The 21,976-nt window shown below is 46.8% G+C and overlaps 1 protein-coding gene across 6 annotated transcripts in view; it reads right to left on the bottom strand.

Annotated features, from left to right (window-relative positions):
* CCDC63 (coiled-coil domain containing 63) overlaps positions 1-21,976 on the bottom strand; it is a 160,608-nt gene that overhangs the window by 95,267 nt on the left and 43,365 nt on the right. For 5 of the 6 annotated variants that reach the window (XM_021072528.1, XM_021072526.1, XM_021072527.1 and 2 more), the window contains 4 exons: positions 21,148-21,368; positions 14,079-14,153; positions 8,988-9,180; positions 4,774-4,977 (listed from right to left, as the gene is read on the bottom strand). In XM_021072528.1, coding sequence (XP_020928187.1) covers positions 4,774-4,977; positions 8,988-9,180; positions 14,079-14,153; positions 21,148-21,368 — 693 coding nt within the window. Of the gene's footprint in view, positions 1-96; positions 1,925-4,773; positions 4,978-8,987; positions 9,181-14,078; positions 14,154-21,147; positions 21,369-21,976 lie in introns of those variants that run through there. The other variant, XM_021072529.1, reaches the window with a different exon arrangement.

The raw sequence follows: 21,976 nt of genomic DNA, 5'->3' as shown, positions 1-21,976 counted from the left end.
GTTAAGGATCTAGCATTGCCACAGCTGCAGTGTAAGTTGCAGGTGTGGCTTGGATCCAGCATTGCTGCAGCTGTGGTGTAGGCTGGCAGCTGCAGCTCCGATTCAACCCTTGGCCCAGGAACTTCCATATGCTGGAGATGCAGCCGTAAAAAGAAATAAAGAAAATTAACTAGAAGACCACAGCCCTTTCTTCCAACAGAGTTCAAGCATTGGTAGAGCCTAGCTTCCATGACATCCGTCCCTTTCGGATGCCACTGGGTAGTTTCTCCCATAGCCATAATTAGAAAGACCCCATGATGAGACCTCACATGCTTGACAAGAATATGGCTCATTTAGCCAAAAGATCACATCCATTAATTGTAAGAGGTTAATTTCTATTTTTAGATCAAACAGAAGTTGTCTGTATTTCTCTCCTGGCCAACTGGGGGAGGGACAGAGACACACATAGATACTGATTTCTGACCCTGCCTGGGGTCTAGGAATGAGACCTAGGTGTGAGTTGATGCTTAATTTCGAGGGACCAAAGTCATTACTGAAACACTGAGGTCTACTTTGGCTGTAAGAATCCCAACTTAGGAGACCAACAGGTTCACACAACTGAGAAATCCAAGGGCTTCAGGAATAGCTGTATTTAGGAGCTCGAACAGTATCATCGGAACTTGAGAAGGCCTCTCTACTGCTCTCCTTTCTTTCATGTTGCCCTACTATGAGTGGTGGCAGAATGGTTTACTGGTAGTTCTTGGCAATCCTAGTGGAAAGAGGGCACCCCTCTCTCCCAGCTCCACACAAATCCCAGAACAGGGCCTGTGAGATACTTGAACCAACCCTGAAACAGATGCAGTGCTCTGACTGGCAGACTTGGTCATGTGATTAACCCTCATACTGGGGTTGAAATCCGCTCCTCCCAAACCACGTGGTCTGAGGGTGGGAGGGGCCATTTCCCAAAGGAAAATCCAGATGCCTTTTAGGGAGAAAGCGAAATGGACATCAGGCTCTAAGATTTCAAGAGAATCCCAAGAACCCAGGACACAGCTAAAGCGACTGATGCGATGGAAACAAAGAGTTGAACCTGGCAGTGGGAGTGGCAGCTGGGGTCACCCAAGAGGGAATGAGGGGGTCCAGGTAACTGGAGGAGCCAGAACTGAAGCAAGTCTTCAAGGCTCAAGAATAACAACGGAACCTCTGCAGGAGCACGGAAATCAACTCCATCAGTGCAACCAATGACATCACCCTGGGCTGCTGGGAAATCGGGCCCCTTTCAAACCCAACGGCAATCTGAGCCCCCCCCACCCAAATGACCCGTTATGATCCTCACCCTGCAATGACCCACGTCCCTCACATCCAGAACCTGTGACCTGGGGCTCCCACAGAGACACAACCAGGCTGGGATAGGCCCTGGCCCAGGGCACTCAGGCAGAGTTTGTGTTTCAGGGCAAGACACCCTGGACACAGCTCTATAGTGACACATTCATCCATGAAACACACACGCGAATATAGACGCAGGGCCTCCGGGGCTCCCCATTCCCACCTGTGAGTATCTGCTGTACCCGACGTGGTTCTAGGGCATGAAGATCAATATTGTGACTCCCACGGGAGCCATGGTGACCTCACACCATTCCTGCCCCCTCCACTGACTTTGGGACTTGTCCCTCCTGCCCCTCTGCCCTGTGCCCCCTCCAGCACCCCAGTCTCTTAGAAATGAGTATGACGAGGCACTGGGGTTATGGAAAAAAACATTTACTCTCTCCGGTTATGGTACAAACGTGGCCACATCTCCCTCAGACCATTAACTTCTTCTTGGACCTCAGATCTTCCCCCTTTTCAGATGTGCCGTCCAGTTGTAAATCCCTATTTCGATACTCTCTCGCCGTGTAATGGCTGAGCACCAGCTGCCGAAGGCTGCTGTGGTCCAGGGGCTGGTCCACTGTGCCAAAGACAGGACTCACATGAGGAGTTTGGAAATCAAACCCAGCACAGCAGGGGGTGGGCTTCCTTCCCACAGACAGTGCCTCTCCACCCCGTTCAAGGATGTCCAGGCCTGGCTGGGTGTCTCCTCCACAGTGCTGGGGGCTGGAGTGTGAACATTCTCAAAGTTGGTGGGGGGGACAAGCAGAGGTGTGCTGCTCAGGGATGCTCAGACAATAACTGCTTTTTTTTTTTCCCACATGAAGATGTGAAGGTGAGTTTGGTTTAATATCAAGAGACAGGGCCACCATGTGCAGTTGTTCAGGATGTAGACTGCACAAAGACACCTGGTAGAAACAAGGCTGAAAGCCACACTCCCACTTGACTGCCAAGCCATGTCTACCCAGCAGGGGCCCCTTTTCCTAATTAATCTTCCCAGAGGAGGTGCCTATTCTAATTCACATATACAAGCCACAGGGGCTAGTGCGCTAAGAGAACCCAATGTTTATCAACATCCACCTGAACAGAAGTAAAGACATCATCTGTAGATTCCTGACCTCATAAGGACAGTGTTACCAATAGCTGTGCCCTGCCTCCCTCCTCTTTAGGAGCTCAAAGGGCTGAGAAAAGTTGTGCTAAGGTGGCTGACACAAGGCCCAGCTTTCATTCCTGCTAAGTTTCGGTTGCCTTGAATAAATCCAACAGGAGATATGTGTGCACCTGTGCATACACAAATGTTGGCAGTGCCCTCCCTCTGTCCCTGGCACACCTGCACACTTGAAATCCTGCTCAGAGAAGTGAAGTAGCTTTTAAAAATTCACTTTTTTTTTGGCCACACCTATAGCATGAAGAAGTTCCTGGGCCAGAGACTGAACCTGAACCATAGAAGAGACCTGAGCCACAGCAGTGACACCAGATCCTTAACTCGCTGTGCCACCAGGAAACTCCAAAAAAACATTTTTTTCCTCTAATTTCTAAAGTCATGCAAGGCTGTTATAAACGAAAACTCTAAGCAATACAGAATTCTATCACTTAGAAATGCAAAGTTCTCTACAAACCAGTACCCAGAAATAACCACTGCAGCTCAGCCTATATATCCTTTGTTTTCCTATATATAATCAAGACACCGTCTTCCTTCCCTTCCTCCTCTTCTTCATCCTCCTCCTTCCTTTTCTCTCTCATACATCAGGGTTGTGAAGGGCTGTCCTATTTACTGCAGGATTTTTAGCAGTATCCCTGGCTGCTAAATGCCATATATATATATATATATATATATATATGTTCATGTTGGCCCATTGCCTTCTTTTCAGTGGCTGTATAGTATTCCATAACATGCATGGGTAAACTATAACTTATTTAACCAATCTCTAACCAAAAGGGGTGAACATTTCAGTCATTTCCAGCTCAACCACCTTCCTACTTCCATCTTCGACTCGTGAATAAGTTTTCCTTTGAAGGACTAATTCCTGCAAGTGAGATTACAGGCGCAAAGTGCTCCTTGAAAACAGTGGAGGACCATTAGTCAAACCCATTTCACCTGAAACCTGCCTTCACTCATCCTGTTTAAATTACTGCTACCAAAGACTTGCTTGTCATCCAAGCAACTCATAGCCTAAAAAGATGTTCGCCTGAGTTTTTTCCAAGAACTTGGTGTTGTCTGTGCCTAGTTCCAGCTGAGCTGGTTAACCCTGATGCAACCACCCACTCTTCAACTGGGCACGTGGCAGCCTCCCTCCCTGACCTCTGGACTAGAGCTTAGCTGCACCTGTGCAGAGGACCATTCCATTACTTTCCAATCCTCTTTCCCCACACTCTGCATGCCTCAGATCACCCTGCTTTATTCTTTATCCCATAAATACACGAGCCCCTTGCTTTCCGGGCGGTGGATTTGAGAGATTTGTTCTCCTCGCTTGGCTGCCTTGCAAATTGCCCTTCTCAGCAGCAAACCACCGCGACGCTCTTTGGCTTGTTGCGCATCGCAAAGAGACACCCTGGCTCAGTAACACATACATTTCTCAGGCTTCCTGTAACCAGCTGCCAAACTACCCGCCAAAAACCAGGTGGGGCCAATTTTATCCCCATCTTCAGAGAGAAGAGCTAATCCCACCCCACGAGGGGCGAGTATCACAGGCTTCTGCCTTCAAAAGTGAGGTCCATGGGGCCGTGCCTGTTAAGCTCTGCCGTGAACCAAGTCTCAGCTGCTTCAACCACGGGGTTGGGGGACGTGGAGGGGGCTGGGTGGAGTGAGACTCAAGGACAGCGGGTGACGATGGGGGATGGGATCAGGGAAACTTGTGTGCCCATAACTTGCCAATGTGCAAAATGTGGACGTTTTAAGGTTCATGAAATGGTCACAAAGCAGTTGTGATTTTTTTTTTTTTTTTTTTTTTTGGTCTTTTTAGGGCCGCACTGGCAGCATATGGAGGTTCCCAGGCTAGGGGTCTAATTGGAGCTGTAGCCGACGGCCTACACCACAGCCACAGCAACACCAGATTCGAGCCGTGTCTGTGACCTACGCCACAGCTTGTGGCAACACTGGATCCTTAACCCACTGAGCGAGGCCAGGGATCGAACCCGCAACCTCATGGTTCCTAGTCGGATTCGTTTCCGCTGCGCCAAGACAGGAACTCCCTAGCTGTGGCTTTTTAATATCTCCAGATAACTATACTTCAGGCTGGGTCACTGTTCGGTAGGGATAAGCATCCCTAAGCGACCCATGTCAAGTGGCCCCAGCCACGATGGTACGCAACGGAACTGATGGGCCTACCAGGCTCAGAGAGAGGGAGAAACCAGGGCTCAAACCTGCAACCCCTCTCCAGCACAGGCTTCCTAGCAACACGCGCAAATCCTCAAAGAATGAGAACTCACCTTCGTCCAGCTTGTCGCTAAGGGGTTCAGCCCCGAGCACTGGGGGCGTGACCTTGACGAGTTCTGCAGGCTTGAGGAGGGCAGAGCCGCCCCAGAAGGGGTTGATGAAGGGTGGCGGGACCTCCGCCTCTGCCACTTCCATATCCATGATCCGCTTGTAGGATTCTAACAGCAGTAGGTCGTTGGTCTTTTTTTCAATGATGGCTGGGAAAAAACAAGCAGAATCAAGATGGCTGCCAGGAAACCTGGGTCCCGGGGAATCCAGAGGTGGCGCTCCCTGCTGGAGAGGAAGGGAAGCAACAGGAAGCAGGAGCCGTCCTGAGATCCTACAAGGATCAGCGTTTTCACTTGGGTTACTCCACGCACTTCTAACAGGCCGTATCACCCCTAGAGGGCACAATTTGGTTCCCGAGAAGCAAAAACAATCTGATTCTTTTTTTGTGTGTGTCTTTTTTGCCATTTTATTGGGCCGCTCTCGCGGCATCTGGAGTTCCCAGGCCAGAGCCACAGCAACGTGGGATCCGAGCCGCGTCTGCAACCTACACCGCACCTCACGGCAACACCGGATCTTTAACCCACTGAAACCCACAACCTCATGGTTCCTAGTCGGATTCGTTAACCACTGTGCCACGACGGGAACTCCACAATCTGATTCTTTAATGTACAAAGCAGACATACATACAGGAACTGAACAGTTATATGGCGTATCAACAGAGGAGGGGGATTTAGGAAAAGAATGTCTAAAAAGGCTCCTTAGGGGAAAATAAAAGATTGAGGAATTCTGAATTACACTAAAAAATGGGAGCTCTGGGCAAGCTCCATTTTTTTTTTTTTTTTCCTTTTTTCTTTTTAGGACTGCAGCAGTGACATATGGAAGTTCCTGGGCTAGGGGACGAATCAGAGCTACAGCTCCCAGCCTATCCCTCAGCTCATGACAATGCCAGATCCTTAACCCACTGAGCAAGGCCAGGAATCAAACCCACATCCTCACTGGTACTATGTTGGGTTCCTAATCCACAGAGCCCCAATGGGAACCCTAAACTCGACCTTAAACTACTGATTTTTCCCTTAGGGCCCTTTCTGAGTTTGAGGGAGCTGTCCTTCCCACTGTGTTTCATAGACCCGTGCAGCCACCAGAATCATTCATTCCACAAATGACTATTGGATGCCAGGCATGGTGCAAGATGCTACAGATGCACAGAGGAAAAACAAAATGACAAACAATAGCAAAGATGCAGTCCCTGCCCTGATGTAGCTCATAAGCTTCACTGTGAATGGGGTGGGAGTGGGGGGATGGAGAGAAAGGCAAGTTCAGGAAATAAATACACGTACCCCTTACTATCCAGATGCTATTTCAGTAACTACTGGATTTGGATAGTTTTTTGGAAAAAAATTTCATACTCCCATATCATTGCTATTCTCTCTGAAAATCAGAGACTAAAAAGATTTGCATCTAAAACTTGCCATTGAATCTCAAGAAGCTCAGAAGTTCAGATAATGGGAACTACTTATAAATAGAGAAAAACTGGGTGAGTATTAAATAATAGGACTGCCATGAGAGCGAATAATCATGGGGAAGGGTGAGGACCAGCTTCAAATGGGGCTGCAGAGGGAGGTCTTGCTGGAGAGAGGACATTTAAACGGAGAGCTGAGGGAGTTCCTGTCATGGCTCAGTGGTTAACGAATCCGACTAGGAACCATGAGTTTGCCGGTTTGATCCCCGACCTTGCTCAGTGGGTTGAGGATCCGGCATTGCCGTGAGCTGTGGTGTAGGTCACAGACGTGGCTCGGATCCTGCATTGCTGTGGTTGTGGTGTAGGCTGGTGGCTACAGCTCCGATTAGACCCCTAGCCTGAGAACCTCCATATGCCACAGATGTGGCCCCAGAAAAGGCAAAAATAAATAAATAAATAGAGAGCTGAGAATGAGGAGAAACTGGGCATGGGATGAGTATCTCAGGAAGAGCCTGTGCAAAGGCCCTGAGGTGGGACTAATTGAGGGGAGGAGTTTGGGAGTATAGAGAGGAGAACAGGGTGGCTAGAGATGATGAGCAAAGAGGAAAAGTGGGACAAGGGAGGAGGAGAAATGTAAGTAGGGGAGTTTGAATTGTGGCTCAGTGGGTTAAGGACCCAACATGGTTTCCATGAGGATGTGGGTTCAATCCCTGGCCTCATTCAATGGGTTAACACAGGCTGCTGTGTAGGTTGCAGATGTGTCTTGGATCCAGCTGTGGCTGTGGCAGAGGCCAGCAGTTGTAGGTCTGATTCCACCCCAGCTGGGGAACTTCCATATGCTGCAGATGCAGCCCTAAAATTTAAAAAAAATTTTAAAAAAAGCAACATGTAAGTAGGGGCCAGGCTCTGGAGAACCTGATAGGCTGTGGGAAAGAGTTAACACAGCAAAGCCTGACTGCTCTCCTTTGCAAGGGCTGCCTGCCAGACTGGCCCTTGGATAGCATCAGGGATCTTGGATTTCAGGAAGGTTCCCACCACCATTAACAGTTCAGACTGGCTCATCATGCCTAAACCATGTGCATCAAAAATGTGGTTTATGTTAAATATCCGTTTTCCTTCCCAAGGAGTCTGGAATTTGGGTACATGCCAGGCTGGAGGTGCAGGTATAATCAGCCCCCTGTCCAACCCTGAGCAATGAGCATCTCATGAGCTTCCCCAGCTGACGTTTCACATGTGCTGTCACAACTCATGGCTGGGGGCACTAGGCACATCCTGAATGACACCCCCTCACCCCCAGCCACAGGAAAAGGACCCTTGGAAGTTTGCTCATGGTCTCCTCCAGACTTCATCCGTTACCCCTTTTTCCTTTGCTGGTTTCACCTTGTATCCTTTGGGTGTAATAAATCATAGCCATGAATATGACTATATGCTGAATCCAAAAGCCCTCCTAGTGAATCCCTGAAACTGGCGGGAGGGGGGTGATTGGGAACCTCCCAAACCATGGACTGTATTAAGAACCTCAGATTTTGCTCTAAGAGCAGGGGAAGCCATTCATTCTAAACTGTGATGCTCTCTGTAGGAGAATCCTCCCTCTCTGTCCTGGGCTCCAGGCGTATGCCTAGAAATGTGTGGTATAGTTAATAGGCATTTGCTACATGCCAGGCACTGCTCTGAGCACTTTATTTCTTCCTTTCCAATCTGTATGCCTTTCATTTTATTTTAGCGCAGTATTGTGTTACCTAGGACTACCAACGCAATACTGAATGGAAGCTGTGAGAGCAGACAGCCTTGCCTTGTTCCTAATCTTAGAAGAAAAGCATTCAGGGAGTTCCCACTGTGGCTTAGCAGTTAAGGACCCAGTGTTGTCTCTGTGAGGAAGCGGATTCGATCCCCGGTCTGGCTGAGTGTGTTAAGGATCCAGCGTTGCCATAAACTGTGGCGTAGGTCACAGACACTGATCAGATCCGGTGTTGCCATGGCCATAGCATGATTCGACCCCTAGCCTGGGAACTTCCATATGTTGCAGGTGCAGCCAGGAAGGGGGTGGGGTGGGCAGGAGGCTTAGCTGCAAGTGTTTTCATAGATGCCCTTTATCAGGTAAGAAAGTTTCCTTTCAGTTTGTTGAGAGTTTTTCTCATGAATGTATGCCGAATTTTGTCAAATACTTCCTTCTGCCTCTATTGAGATGACCATGTTGTTCTTTCTACATGTAGGTCTTTTTCTAATAGCTACTCATTTATTTAATTCTCCTAACTTTTTTTTTTTTTTGTCTTTTTAGGGCCATGCCCTGGCATATGGAGGTTCCCAGGCTAGGGGTTCAATCAGAGCTGTTGCCGCCGGCCTCTGCCAGAGCCACAGCAATGCAGGATCTGAGCCGCGTCTGCAACCTACACCACAGCTCACGGCAACACTGGATCCTTAACCCAATGAGCGAGGCCAGGGATCGAACCCACAACCTCATGGTTCCTAGTCAGATTCATTAACCCCTGAGCCATGACGGGAACTCCAATTCTCCCAACATTTTTTAGATTAAAAAAAAACAAAAAAACAAAAACAGAAGCACAGAGAGGTTCAGAAATTTGCCCAAAGTCACACAGCTAATACAAGTCAAACCAAGATTTGAACCCAAGCAGGGTGGCTTTTGTGCCCACATACTTCACTGCCAGGCTTACTATCTCCAAAAGAACAAGTCCTCCTGCCTGGTCGTAGAATGCTCTGGAAATGGTTGCTAAGAGTCTAGTGGGGCCCAGCTGGACTCACCAAAGTACTGCAGGAGGTTGGTATCTGTAACCTTCCCTGTCTCCCCTAACTGCACCAGGATCTTGGTGGCATCACAATGTATCTTCTTAAACAGGTTCTCCACAGCATTCTTGAGATACTCCAAGGTCTTGCTGATCTCCCTGTGATTGTTCTCGTACATATCTGCCTCTTCCGTGGTCTTCTTTAGTTTCTCCTGGTGGAAGACCCCCATTCCCATTCAGATCAGCCAGGCCACCACCCTGGACTTGGCCTGCCCATGAGGATTTCCGCTGGGGATGAGGGTTTGGGACCAACTAGAGCCTAGGTCTCCAAAACACAGGTTTGCAAACCTCAGAGGGGGTGCAAGGTCAATTTACTGGGCCTCGATCCACATTTTTTAAAAAAAATGAAATAAAAGAGAACAGAAAAAAAGGGAAGAGAAAATACTTGTATGCATTACAGGTAGTGAGGGTAGGTATTGTTCAATGTCAGTTTGGTTTCACTTACATATATGTAGGTTTGTCTACATGTGTCCTGGATTACAGCTTTTTTTTTTTTCTTTTTTCTTTTTTGGCCACCCCATGGCATATGGAGCCGCATGCCAGGATCAGATCTGAGCCACAGTTGCAACCTTCCCACAGTTGGGGGAATCTAACACCTGATCCTTTAACCTGGGAACTCAAGAGTATTTTTTTTAATTTTATTTATTTATTTTTTGTCTTTTGTCTTTTTAGGGCCACGCCCACAGCATATGGAAGTTCCCGGGCCAGGGGTTGAATCAGAGCTACAGCTGCCACCCTATGCCACAGCCACAGCAACAAGCTGTGTCTTCGAGCTACACCACAGCTCACGGCAAGGCTGGATTCTCTACCCACTGAGCAAGGCCAAGGATTGAACCCATGTCCTCATGGATCCTAGTCGGGTTTGTTAACCACTGAGCCATGATGGGAACTCCCAAGAGTATTTTTTAAAGCTGGTGATTCATCTTTTTTTTTAATTGTGGCCCATAGGAAGATATATATTTTACATTGCAGACATAGGAAGATATATATTTTGCATTGTACATACACACGTACACATATGGACATGTATGTATTTATATGTATGTATCTAATCACATGAAATTCAAGTTTCACAAATCAATATTCTTATTTTGTGTGTTAATATTTTCTACTATTCTAGTCTATTGTCTTTTTTTGGCCATACCCATGGCATGTGGAAGTTTTGGGGTCAGGGATCTAACCCGCTGCAGTGACAACACTGGATGCTTAACCCCTTGCACCACAAAGGAATTCTGTCATTATTTTTAAATGGTGGTTGCAATCCAACAAACCAATTTCACCACTTGGTTTAAATCATATTGCTAGAGCCTGCTGGTTCCCAAAGTGGGGTTCCAGGATCAGCAGCATCAGCTTCACCGGGGAACCTGTTCAAAATACAAATTCCTGGGCTCCAATACAGAGCAATTAAGTCAGAGGTTCTGGGGTTGCACCCAGCAACCTGCATTTAATGAACCTCCAAGTGATCCTGATGCATGATGAGCGTGAGAACCTCTGTAGTCCATTGGATCACAATTATGTCTCCATATTGATATCACCTGGGAGCATGAAACCATTTTGCTGCCCAGCCTCAGAGGCTGACATCTTTGTCTGGGGTGCAGCCTGGGGATCGGGGATCATAAAGCCTCCGAGGTGGCTCTGACTTGCAGCCCAGGCTAAGAATCACTGGCCTAGGGTCAATGCTTCTTGCCTCTCCCTCTGAGTTCTCTGCTTGCAAAGGTGACCTGGGCCCTGGAAGGACCAGCCCCATTCCCAGGGGCTCTGTATGCTGTATCCCAAGTAAGGATCCCCAAGGGCTCTGTACACATCCCCATTTTCCAGGTGAGGAAACTGAGGCTCTGAGGAATACATCCATTTGAACTGTCCCTTAAGCACCACACCAGGCAGTTTCTTCTATCCCAGCCACTGGAATATTCAGTTCCCAGGGTTGTATTTCCTCATATGACAGCAAGAACTACATTCTCATTCTAAAGGTGCATTAAAAGATCACATGATTAGAGTTCCTGCCTTGGCACAGTGGGTTAAGAATCCGACTGCAGCTGCTTGGGTTGCTGAGGAGGCATGGGTTCAATTCCTGGCTCAGAGCAGTAGGTTAATGGATCGAGCATTGCTGCAGCCATGGCTCAGATTCCATTCCTGGCCCAGGAACTTCCATTTGCCACAGGTGTGGCCATAAAAGAAAAGGAAAAAAAAAAAATCACATGACTATAGGAGTTCCTGTTTTGGCTCTGTGGGTTAAGACCTCGATATGGTTCCCAAGAGGATGTAAGTTCAATCCCTGGCCTCACTCAGTGGGTTAAGGATCTTGCAGTGTTGCTGCAAGCTTTGGCATAGGTTGCAGATGTGGCTCAGATCTGGAATTGCTGCGGCTGTGGTGTAGGCTGGCAGTTGCAGCTCTGACTCGACCCCTAGCCTGGGAACCTTCATATGCTGTAGGTGAGGCCATAAGATTATACACAAGGTCCTACTGTATAACAGGGAACTTTATTTAATATCTTGTAATAAACCATAATGGAAGGAGCTCCCTGGTGGCCTAGTGTTGAAGGATTCACTGTTGTCTCTGCTGTGGCTCAGGTTCCATCCCTGACCTGGGAACTTCTGCATGCCATGGTTTTGGCTAAAACAAAAAAACTTCAAAATCAGTTAAATATCATTTAACCTTTAACACTGCATGAAAAAAACCCATAATAGAAAAGAATATGAAAAAGAATATATATGTGTGTGTGTGTAACTGAATCACTTTGCTGTAAAACAGAAATCAATACATTGTAAATCAACAACACTTCAATAAAATTAAAAAGTAAATGAAAGATCACATGATTAAAACAAATTTTAAAGCCTGATGTGATCATGGTAACACATGTCCAGCACGTAAAAGAGTCCAGGCACTTTACACACATCATCTTAACTTACATCACAACTGCCCCTGTTTTCAGATGAGGAATATTGAGATCAGAGAAGAAAAGTGAACCGGTGTTTAATGCTCCTGATTGAGTAGTCTAAGTACCTGACCTTGGGCTCAAGTCTTGACTGGTGCAATTATTTAGTAACAAGACAACAGTGATTTGAGGTTTTACTGACTTACATGTTAAACAGCAGCAAAAATGACAGCTATGTTTATAGCTCTGCCCTGCAGTGTGCCAACCATGTACATGTATGATTTTGTTCAACCTTCACAGCTCTACAAAGTGAGTATAATTATCATCCTCATTTTACAGGTGAGAAAACCAAGGCTGAGAGAGATTAAGTCACTTTCTCAAAGTCATACAGCTAGGAAGTAACTCTTCTGAGAGCCAGACCCAAGCATTTGTTCCCACGGCCTGGTTGCTTAACTTCTCTATAAAGTAGCCCCCCCCACCTTTAAAAGGACCGTTCCCACCACTTCTCACAGAGGGGATGATGAAATGGAAGATGAGCAGAAAGTTTCCAAGAATAAAGGAGATGAAAGTGACTTTAGCAGAGGGTAAGAAAAGGTGGGCTCTAATGAGCCCACTGCTATTAAGACAAATTCTCTTTCTTAGAGTATTTGCATTGGCAAAGAGGAGTCATCCTAAGGCCAAAGGAACAAAGAACTGCTGGAGGACTTCAGGCAGAGGTGGGGGAGATGCTGGGAGTTACCTGGTCAGCCTCCCCAAGCTGTATCCCAGCTTTAGGCCTTCAAAACACTGAGATGCAGAGCAGCACTAGTCCCAACCCCACGGAAGCATTTGGACACTAGATGGCCCAGAGCCAACAACATGGGACCCCAAGCATGTGTCCAACTTGAGGAGGGTCTCCTTGGACTTGAGCCCTACCTACAAGTCTACATTCCCCATACCAGGGTCCAGGGAGAGGTTGCTGTAATGGAGAGACTCAATGGGCAGCATGTGCTTTGCTGCCCCCAGTGGCCTACCAGAGAATGGCCCACCGCCAGAATAGAAATAAACCACAGAAATGTCCCAGGAGTGCAGTCTCTGGGCCACAATTTTTGGATTAGAACAGGGCTTTGAATCACACTCTCTGGTTCATATCTTTGTCAGACATTTACTATCCATTTTCCCCTTATGCCTTAATCACAAAACGCTGACTATATTTGAGGTGGCAATATGCCAGCTAAAAGTTATTTCCAATCCTCCTTTGCAATAGGGATGGCAAGTGATATGTAAATATAGAAGTCATTGGCTGAGACTTAAGGGAAAGAAATTTTAAGCTGGCTAACTTAGTTAGCAAGCCTTCTTTTTTTTCTCACCTACTTCTTCCCTCTTGGAATGTATATGTGATGGCTGGACACTGGCAGCTATAATACAACCATGAGGCATCCTTGGAAAATGTAAACCACACACTAAAGATGGAAAAACAGAATGGAGGAGCCTGGGAAACTGATGATATCAGGACCAGCCCTGACATGCTTATCTCCAGATTTATGTTTATTTATTTATGTTTATTAAGTAAATAAACATCTGTCTTATTTAGGCCACTGTTATTTTGGGTTCCTATTACTAGCAGCTGAATGCAATGCAATGCTCATATAGTATCCCAGCTCCCATGATGTTGGGGTTTACTTCTCTGGACCTCAGTTTCCTCATATGTAAAACAGAAGGATCATATCACCTACCTCATAAGGGCTGTTGCAAGGATTAAATGAGATAGTGCAAGCAAAGCACCTAGCCCAGTGCCTGGTACATAGTAAGTGCTCAATAAATGTTTGTAATTACTATTATTGATTGAGAACAGGTGCCAGCCAGGACAAGGGGGGAGAGAGAAGAAAAGACTGAGTCAGAGATCTGACAGAAACTTTCTAGTCTGGAATGAAATGATAGGAACAAGGGCCTGGGATAGGCCCTCTGAAGTGGGAGAGTTCTTTTAATGGGCAAAGAGGGCCCTAGAGACAAAATTCTGTAGCAACAGCTGTAGCAGAGGCTGCCTGTGACAAAGGGGCAGGACATTGTAAAGATGTAACCCAGGCCAACAGACAGTCACGGGACAGATAGCTTACTCCTCCTGAGATCATCTGACAGGTCAGCCTGGTAGACAACAGAGACTCCCACTCTCCTCCCTCCCTACCCTGTCTTACCTCCAGCTGTCTCAGGGCGGAGTCGTTGTCATCATGGACCGATTTCTGCTGGGATCGCAAGTGCATGATTTCATTCTGCTCAGGAGACAACCAGACCATAAGGAAAAGTGGGTGCTCCCCTCCCCACCACACCTAAAAATAAGCTGGTGCCTTTTTTTTTCCTTTTTACAGCCACACCTGAAGCACATGGTAGCTCTCAGCTTAGGGGTCCAATCAGAGCTGCAGCTGCCGTCCTACACCACAGCCACAGCAATACTGGATCTGAGCAGTATCTGCAACCTACACCACAGCGTGTGGCAACGCAGGATCCTTAACCCACTGAGCAAGGCTAGGGATCAAACCTTCATCCTCGTGGACACTATGTCAGGTTCTTAACCCACTAAACCATAATAGGAACTCTGACCCATGCAGGGTCTTTCTGATGTTTCTTAATTAAAAGCAGGATGAGGACATGAGTGGTGGGGAAAATTTCTGGAAGATTGTCTTTTCTTTTTTTAGAGCCACACCCATGGTATATGGAAGTTCCCAGGCTAGGGGTCAAATTGGTGCTTAGCCACCAGTCTGCACCACAGCCACAGCAATGCCAGATCCTTAACCCACTGAGCGGATTGAACCTGCATCCTCATGGATACTAGTCAGGTTCGTTACCATTGAGCCACTAGTACTGCAGCCACTAGCCACACATGAGCACAGAACACTTGTGGTGTGGCTCGTGCCACCAAGGAACACATTTTTAAATTTAATTTAAATGGATTGAAACTTGAAATGCCCCGCGTGGCTGGTGGCTACCATAACGGACAGGAAGACCCAGAGCAGGGGTTCTCAAACTCTTGGCAGGAATCAGAATCACCTGGAGGTTTTCGAAAACACAGATTGTCCCACCCCAAAGGTTCTGATCCAGTAGGTCTTGGTGGGGCCCAAGAATGTGCATTTCTCACAAGTTCCCAGGAGATGCTGGTGCTACTACTGCTGCTGCTACTGCTGGTTCAGGGACCAGACCTGAGAACTCCTGGGCTAGAACAGTATGTCCAAATATAAAGGGCTCACACCTTTGACAGGGTAACTCCAGCTCCAGGAATCTGTCTCATGAAAATAGTAGGACACATGGGCAAACATGGTCACTCAAGGATGTCCCTTATGTTATTATTTACAATGGCCCCCTGTTAGGGACAACCAAATGTCTGCTGGTTGGGAAGTGGTTAAATAAATGATGGCATATTTATATCATGGAGAAAAGGTTCTCAAATTTAAGAATCAGTTTAAATGCATATTTCTGGCCCAGAGAATCTAAACTTGCAGGTATGGGATAGGCCTAAGGAATTTTCTCTTCTTAAAGAAGCATCTTGTGATTCTACCACAGAGCACCCAGGGTCTCCGAAGCCACTAAAAAGAACATAGAAGATGTTGGGAGGTTTCTATGTTGAAATTTTTGGGAAAAAGAAAGTTTACAAAACAGCATGATCTAGTAAAATCCCAGTACTATAAAAGGGCATTTAAGTATGTGTGTGAGAAAGAGAGAGAGAGTGTGTATGTGTATGTGTGTGTGTGTGTGAGAGAGAGAGAGAGAGAGAGAGAAGAGAGAGAGAGAGAGAGAGAGAGAGAGAGAGAGAGAGAGAGAGAGAGAGTGTGTGTGTGTGTGTGTGTGTGTGTGTGTGTGTGTGTCTGCACGCATGCGCTCAGGGGCACATGCTTGAGTGCACACTGCCTTCATAAAGTAATGTCGCCAAAATATTTACAGAAATTATCTCTGAGTTGTGATATGTTGTGACCTGTACTTCTTTATATTTTTCTGAATTACACATTCCCACGGGCATATGTATATTTGTCTTTCCAATCAGAAAAATAATGATTTATTTTGGAAAAAAAATTTTTCAAGAAAAAGAGCCTTCCTAGCTTTAAAGGAAAAATAAACCCAAGGATGAACTCCATCAAAAAGATTAACCAGGAGTTCCCGTCATGGCTCAGTGGTTAACAAACCCAACTAGTAACCATGAGGTTGCAGGTTCGATCCCTGGCCTCGCTCAGTGGGTTAAAGATCCCGTGTTGGAGTTCCCATCGTGGCGCAGTGGTTAACGAATCCGACTAGGAACCATGAGGTTGCGGGTTCGATCCCTGCCCTTGCTCAGTGGGTTAACGATCTGGCGTTGCCGTGAACTGTGGTGTAGGTTGCAGGCACGGCTCGGATCCTGCGTTGTTGCTGTGGCTGTGGCGAAGGCCAGTGGCTACAGCTCCGATTCGACCCCTAGCCTGGGAACCTCCATACACCATGGGCGCGGCCCTAAAAAGACAAAAGACAAAAAAAAAGAAAAAAAGATTAACCAATGCTATATTCAGGTAGCGAGGTTCTTCTTGAGTTGTGGTTTATATTTACACTTTTTAGTATTTTCCAAATTGAGTAGCTAACCTGAGTCAGGTGGTATTCCTCCTCTGCTCAGAATTCTCCCACAGCTCCTATTTTTCAGGGTAATTGTCAAAAACTCTTCTAGAAATGAGCCCTCCCCAACTCCTAGGACATCCTTTGCCTTTCAGACTTAACTTCTCTCTCTAGGCACCCTAGGCCCCTTGCGCTCTCCTGCCACAGGGCCTTTGCACTTGCACTTGCTTCGGCCTGGAACATTCATCCCCCTAGAGATCTGCATAGCTTTCCCTCCCACCTACAAGTCTGCTCATGCCAGAACCTTTCTGAACTTGCTCCACTTCATTTTTTAGCCACACTACTGCTTACTTTCTCTATGATTTATGTCTTTTTAGGCTTGTTGTCTATTGTCTGTTTTGCCTTGCCAAATTAGAAGCTCCATGAGGACAAGGGGTTTTGTCATTTTCTTCATTGCCACCTTACCAGTGTCCAGAACAGTACCTGATGTATAGTAGGGGCACAATAAATACTTACTGGATGAAAAAATAACCAAAAAACATTTTTTCAATCAGACTATAAAACTTTATAATACTATGTAATAATCAATGTGTTAAGCTTTTAAAGCATCACCAAAAAGAAGTCAAAAGGAATTAGTTCAAAATATCGACACTGACAATGGATAATTTTTTTTTTTTTGTCTCTTTAGCTATTTCTTGGGCCGCTCCCATGGCATATGGAGGTTCCCGGGCTAGGGTCGAATCGGAGCTGTAGTCACCGGCCTATGCCACAGCCACAGCAACGCGAGATCCGAGCTGCGTCTGCAACCTACACCACAGCTCACGGCAACGCCGGATCCTCAACCCACTGAGCAAGGGCAAGGACCGAACTAGCAACCTCATGGTTCCTAGTTGGATTCGTTAACCACTGCGCCACGACAGGAGCTCCTGGATAATTTTTAAATTTCTTTCTGACATTAGTTAGTTTCCAAATTTTTTATAAAGAGCATAACTTCCTCTTATAATATTTTAAAAATATTAATATTTCCCTTTGGAAATCAGTGTTTTTGAGATGCATTCAATAGGCATTTGCAACTCTATTTAAGCCCCCAAAGCAGAGTTCTATAACTTTAAAAAAAGAGCTCAGAAGTGGGGTGTGTGTGTGTGTGTGTGTGTTTTGCTTGTTTTGCTTTTTAGGGCTGCACTCGTGGCATATGGAAGTTCCCAGGCTAGGGGTTGAATTGGAGCTGCAGCTGCAGCTGCAGGCCTACACTACAGCCACAGCAACGCCAAATCTGAGCCACATCTGCAACCTATACCACAGGTCACAGCAACACTGGATCCTTAACCCACTGAGCAAGGCTAGGGATCAAACCCACATCCTCCTGGATACTAGTGGGGTTCATTACCACTGAGCCACAATGGGAACTCCCGAAGTTACTGTTCTGGTGCAAATATTGTTCTAAAGATGGGAAACCTGAAGCCCAGAAGAGGCAGGTATTTGTCCATCCTTCATCAGGCGCACTCACCCTAAGGCCAGAGAGAGAGTACCTCATGGGTGAATGAGAAAGATCAAGGTCAATTCTGTTCAGGAACCATTTCCTGGTGGGGTCGGTTTTTGACTGAGGTCGTCCCAAGTTTCTGCTATGGCTTTTCTCTGTCATCCCACTGGGATTAGTAAGATGCTCCCTCCTGGAAAATGAGAATTCAGGATCCTGCCCACTGGTCCTGCCCACTTCATCCTTTCATCCTTTCCTTTAGCTCTTTTGGGCTGCAAAAACCTTCCCCACAATACTGATGATGGCAACCAGAGGGCAGTGGTGATGCGCTTAAACAGGAAGTCCCAACTAGGCTCCACTGGCTGCCTCAGAGCAAATTGGACCCAGCTGGTCTGGGGGAGTGAGGGCGAGCATGGCCGGCTGGGTTTACAGAAGCAGCAGGCACTCAGCTTCCTCGGAGTCGTCAGATCTGATTTTCCAAGGGAAACCAGAAATATCCTGATTTTTAAATGTGGGCAACATATTAATTTTAAAATTTGGGTTATGAGGGAGACCAAGCAGCAGAACAGAGGCTACATTCACCCAGTTCATGACATCTGATCCTAGCCCTCTAGGTGGGGATGAAGTCAGATGTTATAATCCTAATTGTTTTTAACTTAAAAAAAAAAATCTGAACCTTAGCTTGAGCAGAAGTGCCACAAGTGAGTTCCCGTTGTGGCTCAGTGGTTAACGAATCTGACTAGGAACCATGAGGTTGCAGGTTCCATCCCTGGCCTTGCTCAGTGGGTTAAGGATCTGGCGTTGCCGTGAGCTGTGGTGTAGGTCACGGAAGGGGCTTGGATCCTGCGTTGTTGCTGTGGCTGTGGCGTAGGCCAGTGGCTACAGCTCCGATTATACCCCTAGCCTGGGAACCTCCATATACCACAGGAGCAGCCCTAGAAAAGGCAAAAAGACAAAAAAAAAAAAATTGCCACAAGGCGGCAAAAAATGTCCTAGACATTCTCTCCCATCACCCATCCCACCTCTACCCTTCTCCAGAACCACTCCATTTCATCTGTTTTACATAGTGGTGTTTCCCCATAACCTGGGTTGAAAGAAAAGTTTTGTAGCTTTCTAATCAAAGTTTAGAAACTACTGCTCTGGTCCAAGTATGTCATTCTACAGATGGGGAGACTGAGGCACAGAGATGGTGAGAGTTTATCCATCCTTCCTCAGACATACTTGTCCTCACACCAGAGACAGGCTGGGGCTGAAGGAGAAAGGAGGGAACATGCCTCAAGGTGACTGGGAAGGCCAAGGTCAATTACTGTTGGAGAACCATTTCCTGGTGCCTCCTCTGTGCTCTGGGTATGCAGAAGGTATATGCCAAACCTCTGGAAGATCAGCTTCCAGAAGAGAGACAGAGGGCCATTCAGGCTCCTTTCCCCCTCGCTCTCTGGCTCAGGTTGGGCCCAGCCAAGGGCAGACCCTGGCTGGAGACTGGACTGGACAGTGGGGTTGGGAGAACTTGCCCTCCATCTTGGCTGGTCACTAGTTTGGCCACAGGCCTCCAGGAAGGACAGACAGCCTTTCCCACACACCTGTCTCCTGAGGCCAGAAACTGCTCCCTCCCCTCAGCCATTCTGGAGCTCAGCTGTGCTGTTCTGCATTCTCCCTTCTTAATTCCCTTAGACCTTTGTAAATAGTCCCTTAAAAACAAAACAAAAACAAAGCCTCCCCTCAGGAGTTCCCTTCGTGGCTTAGTGGTTAACGAAACCGACTAGCATCCATGAGGATATGGGTTCAATCCCTGGCCTCACTCAGTGGGTTAAGGATCTAGCATTGCCATGAGCTGTAGTGTAGGTCGCAGACGCAGCTCAGATCTGGCGTTGCTGTGGCTGTGGTGTAGGCCAGCAGCTACAGCTCTGATTCAACCCCTAGCCTGGGAACTTCCATATGCCGCAGGGGCAGCCCTAAAAAGCAAAAATAAATAAAAATTAAAATTAAAAACTCACTTCAATTTACCCATTTTGGGCATGCCATCTATCTCCTTTGACAGTCCCAGTAACTGATACAACCATCTCCGTTTCCACATTACCACCTGTATAATTATTACCTATCACTATTATTAGTAGTAGTTTTAAATTGACCAAATTTTGCTTATTATGTTTATCATTATTTGTTTATTGTTATTACTATTATTTATCACCCTAAGGAATCCTATCCATTGAATCACAATGCTCTGGTAGCTATGTTTTTCCTAATCCTCATTACAATGAATTCATTACTAGTAAATTAAAATGTTTCACCTATATGCTAGCTACTGTCTACTTGCACATGGCCCCACATTTAGGAAATGGTGACACTGCAGAAGGAAGGGCTCCCCTGGTCAGATAAACAGAGCACAGGGACCTCAGAGGGAAGAGTAGTGAACTCCCAGAGGAAGTGACATTTGTGCAGCATTAGGACTAATGAGCGGTATTGCATCAGAAGAAAAGCCGGGGTTGGGGGGAGGAAGAAGCACGAGGAAAGCCTCAGAGGAGGAAGATGCAGGGACAGCTGGGACTGGCAGCTGCCAAGAGTGCCTTGGGGGTCCTGATGGGAGCTGAGCCTGCAGCGGCAGGTCAAAGTCAAATTTTGAAGTTACTGGAATGTCACACTAAGGGGTTTAGACTCTCTACCGTGCATAGTTCCAAAGGCTGTTTATGTGTGTTCTGGGGAGTAAGTAGCCTGCGGAGCCAATTAAGTTTGGGAAATTATGAGTTCAACAAAGGTAAATGGTTTCTGTACTACAGGACTTGTCAGAGTCTTTTCTATGCTCGAAAACATCAGCTCTCTCCAAGATCAATTTACCATCTCTCCTCAATTCTGTGAAGCTGTTTTTTAATAAGGGTCAGCAAGCTTTGATGGCAAAGGCCAGATAGTCGATATTTTGGGCTACATAGGCCACGTGTGGTCTGTCCTGCATACTCCTTTTTTTTTCCCTTAAACTCTTCAAAAACTATTCTTAGCTCATGAACTAGACAAAAACAGGCCAAGGGCCATATCTGGCCATGGATATCGTTTACCAAACTGTGGATTATAAAATATGCCATGGAATATAGTGTTTCCCAAACTCTTGTGACTTGAGGCCCTTTTTTTCTTCAGAGCATCTCAAAGATGTTCTGAGAAACCCAATTTGGGGAAGACCACTGTGGAAGCTGGCGGGCCCAGGCCTGGGAAAGAAGAGGTGCCCCAACCTGGATTCTCTCGGTCTTCTTGTGCATGGTCTCCATGTCATTGTTGAGCTCCGTCACATACGTGAACCGAGCGAAGTTCTTCTCCTCCTTGGCCAGAAACTCTTCAATGAGCTGATTCAGGTTCCCATTCTCAATCAGCTTCAGCAGCCGGAGATGAGCCACTTCGTAGCTCTCAAAACTCTCACCCTTGTTCTTCTTCCTGTGCTTCTTTGACTTGAGAGCTGGAAAAGGAAGAGCTGGCCACCATGAGTGTGAAAGGGAAGCTGCTCAGAGCCATGCCCGGTGGAGGTATGCATGCCCCTTGGGGAGGGGGCTAAACTTTCCCAAGAGATGGAGCGGGACCTCCCCTCCTTAGTCCCACTTCACAAGTATCAAATTGAGCACCTGCTCTGTGCCAGACATTGTGCTGGGCTCTGTAGATAAAAAATCCCTGCTCCATGGAGCTTTTGGCAGAGGAACCAGCCACAAAGAGAACAGAGAGAGAGAGATATTCAAGTAAACAGAAAAAGAAATCCAATAATTACCATTGTGGCCTAGGACATGGAGGAGATGTAACATGTGCTGTGATGGGGGAGCTTGGTGGCTGGGGAAGCCCTCTTGAAGGAGGTGACATTTGAGCAAGATGAAGGTCAAGGAAGCCCTGTTGGCAGAGGGCCTTAGGCAGACTCAGAGTTTGGCAAATGCAAGGAATTAGAACCATGAAAGTTCTCCAAGACTTGCTCTCCAGCCTGATACCTGCAATAGGCCCATCTCTCTTGAACCCAGTCTTATCTCTCTGATTGGGCCTCCACAGAGCAATCAGAAGGATCTTTCTAGATCTTCCTAGGCA

Source organism: Sus scrofa, chromosome 14, assembly GCF_000003025.6.
Source record: "Sus scrofa isolate TJ Tabasco breed Duroc chromosome 14, Sscrofa11.1, whole genome shotgun sequence".
Classification (NCBI taxonomy): domain Eukaryota; kingdom Metazoa; phylum Chordata; class Mammalia; order Artiodactyla; family Suidae; genus Sus; species Sus scrofa.
This window is presented reverse-complemented; position numbering and strand designations above follow the sequence as displayed.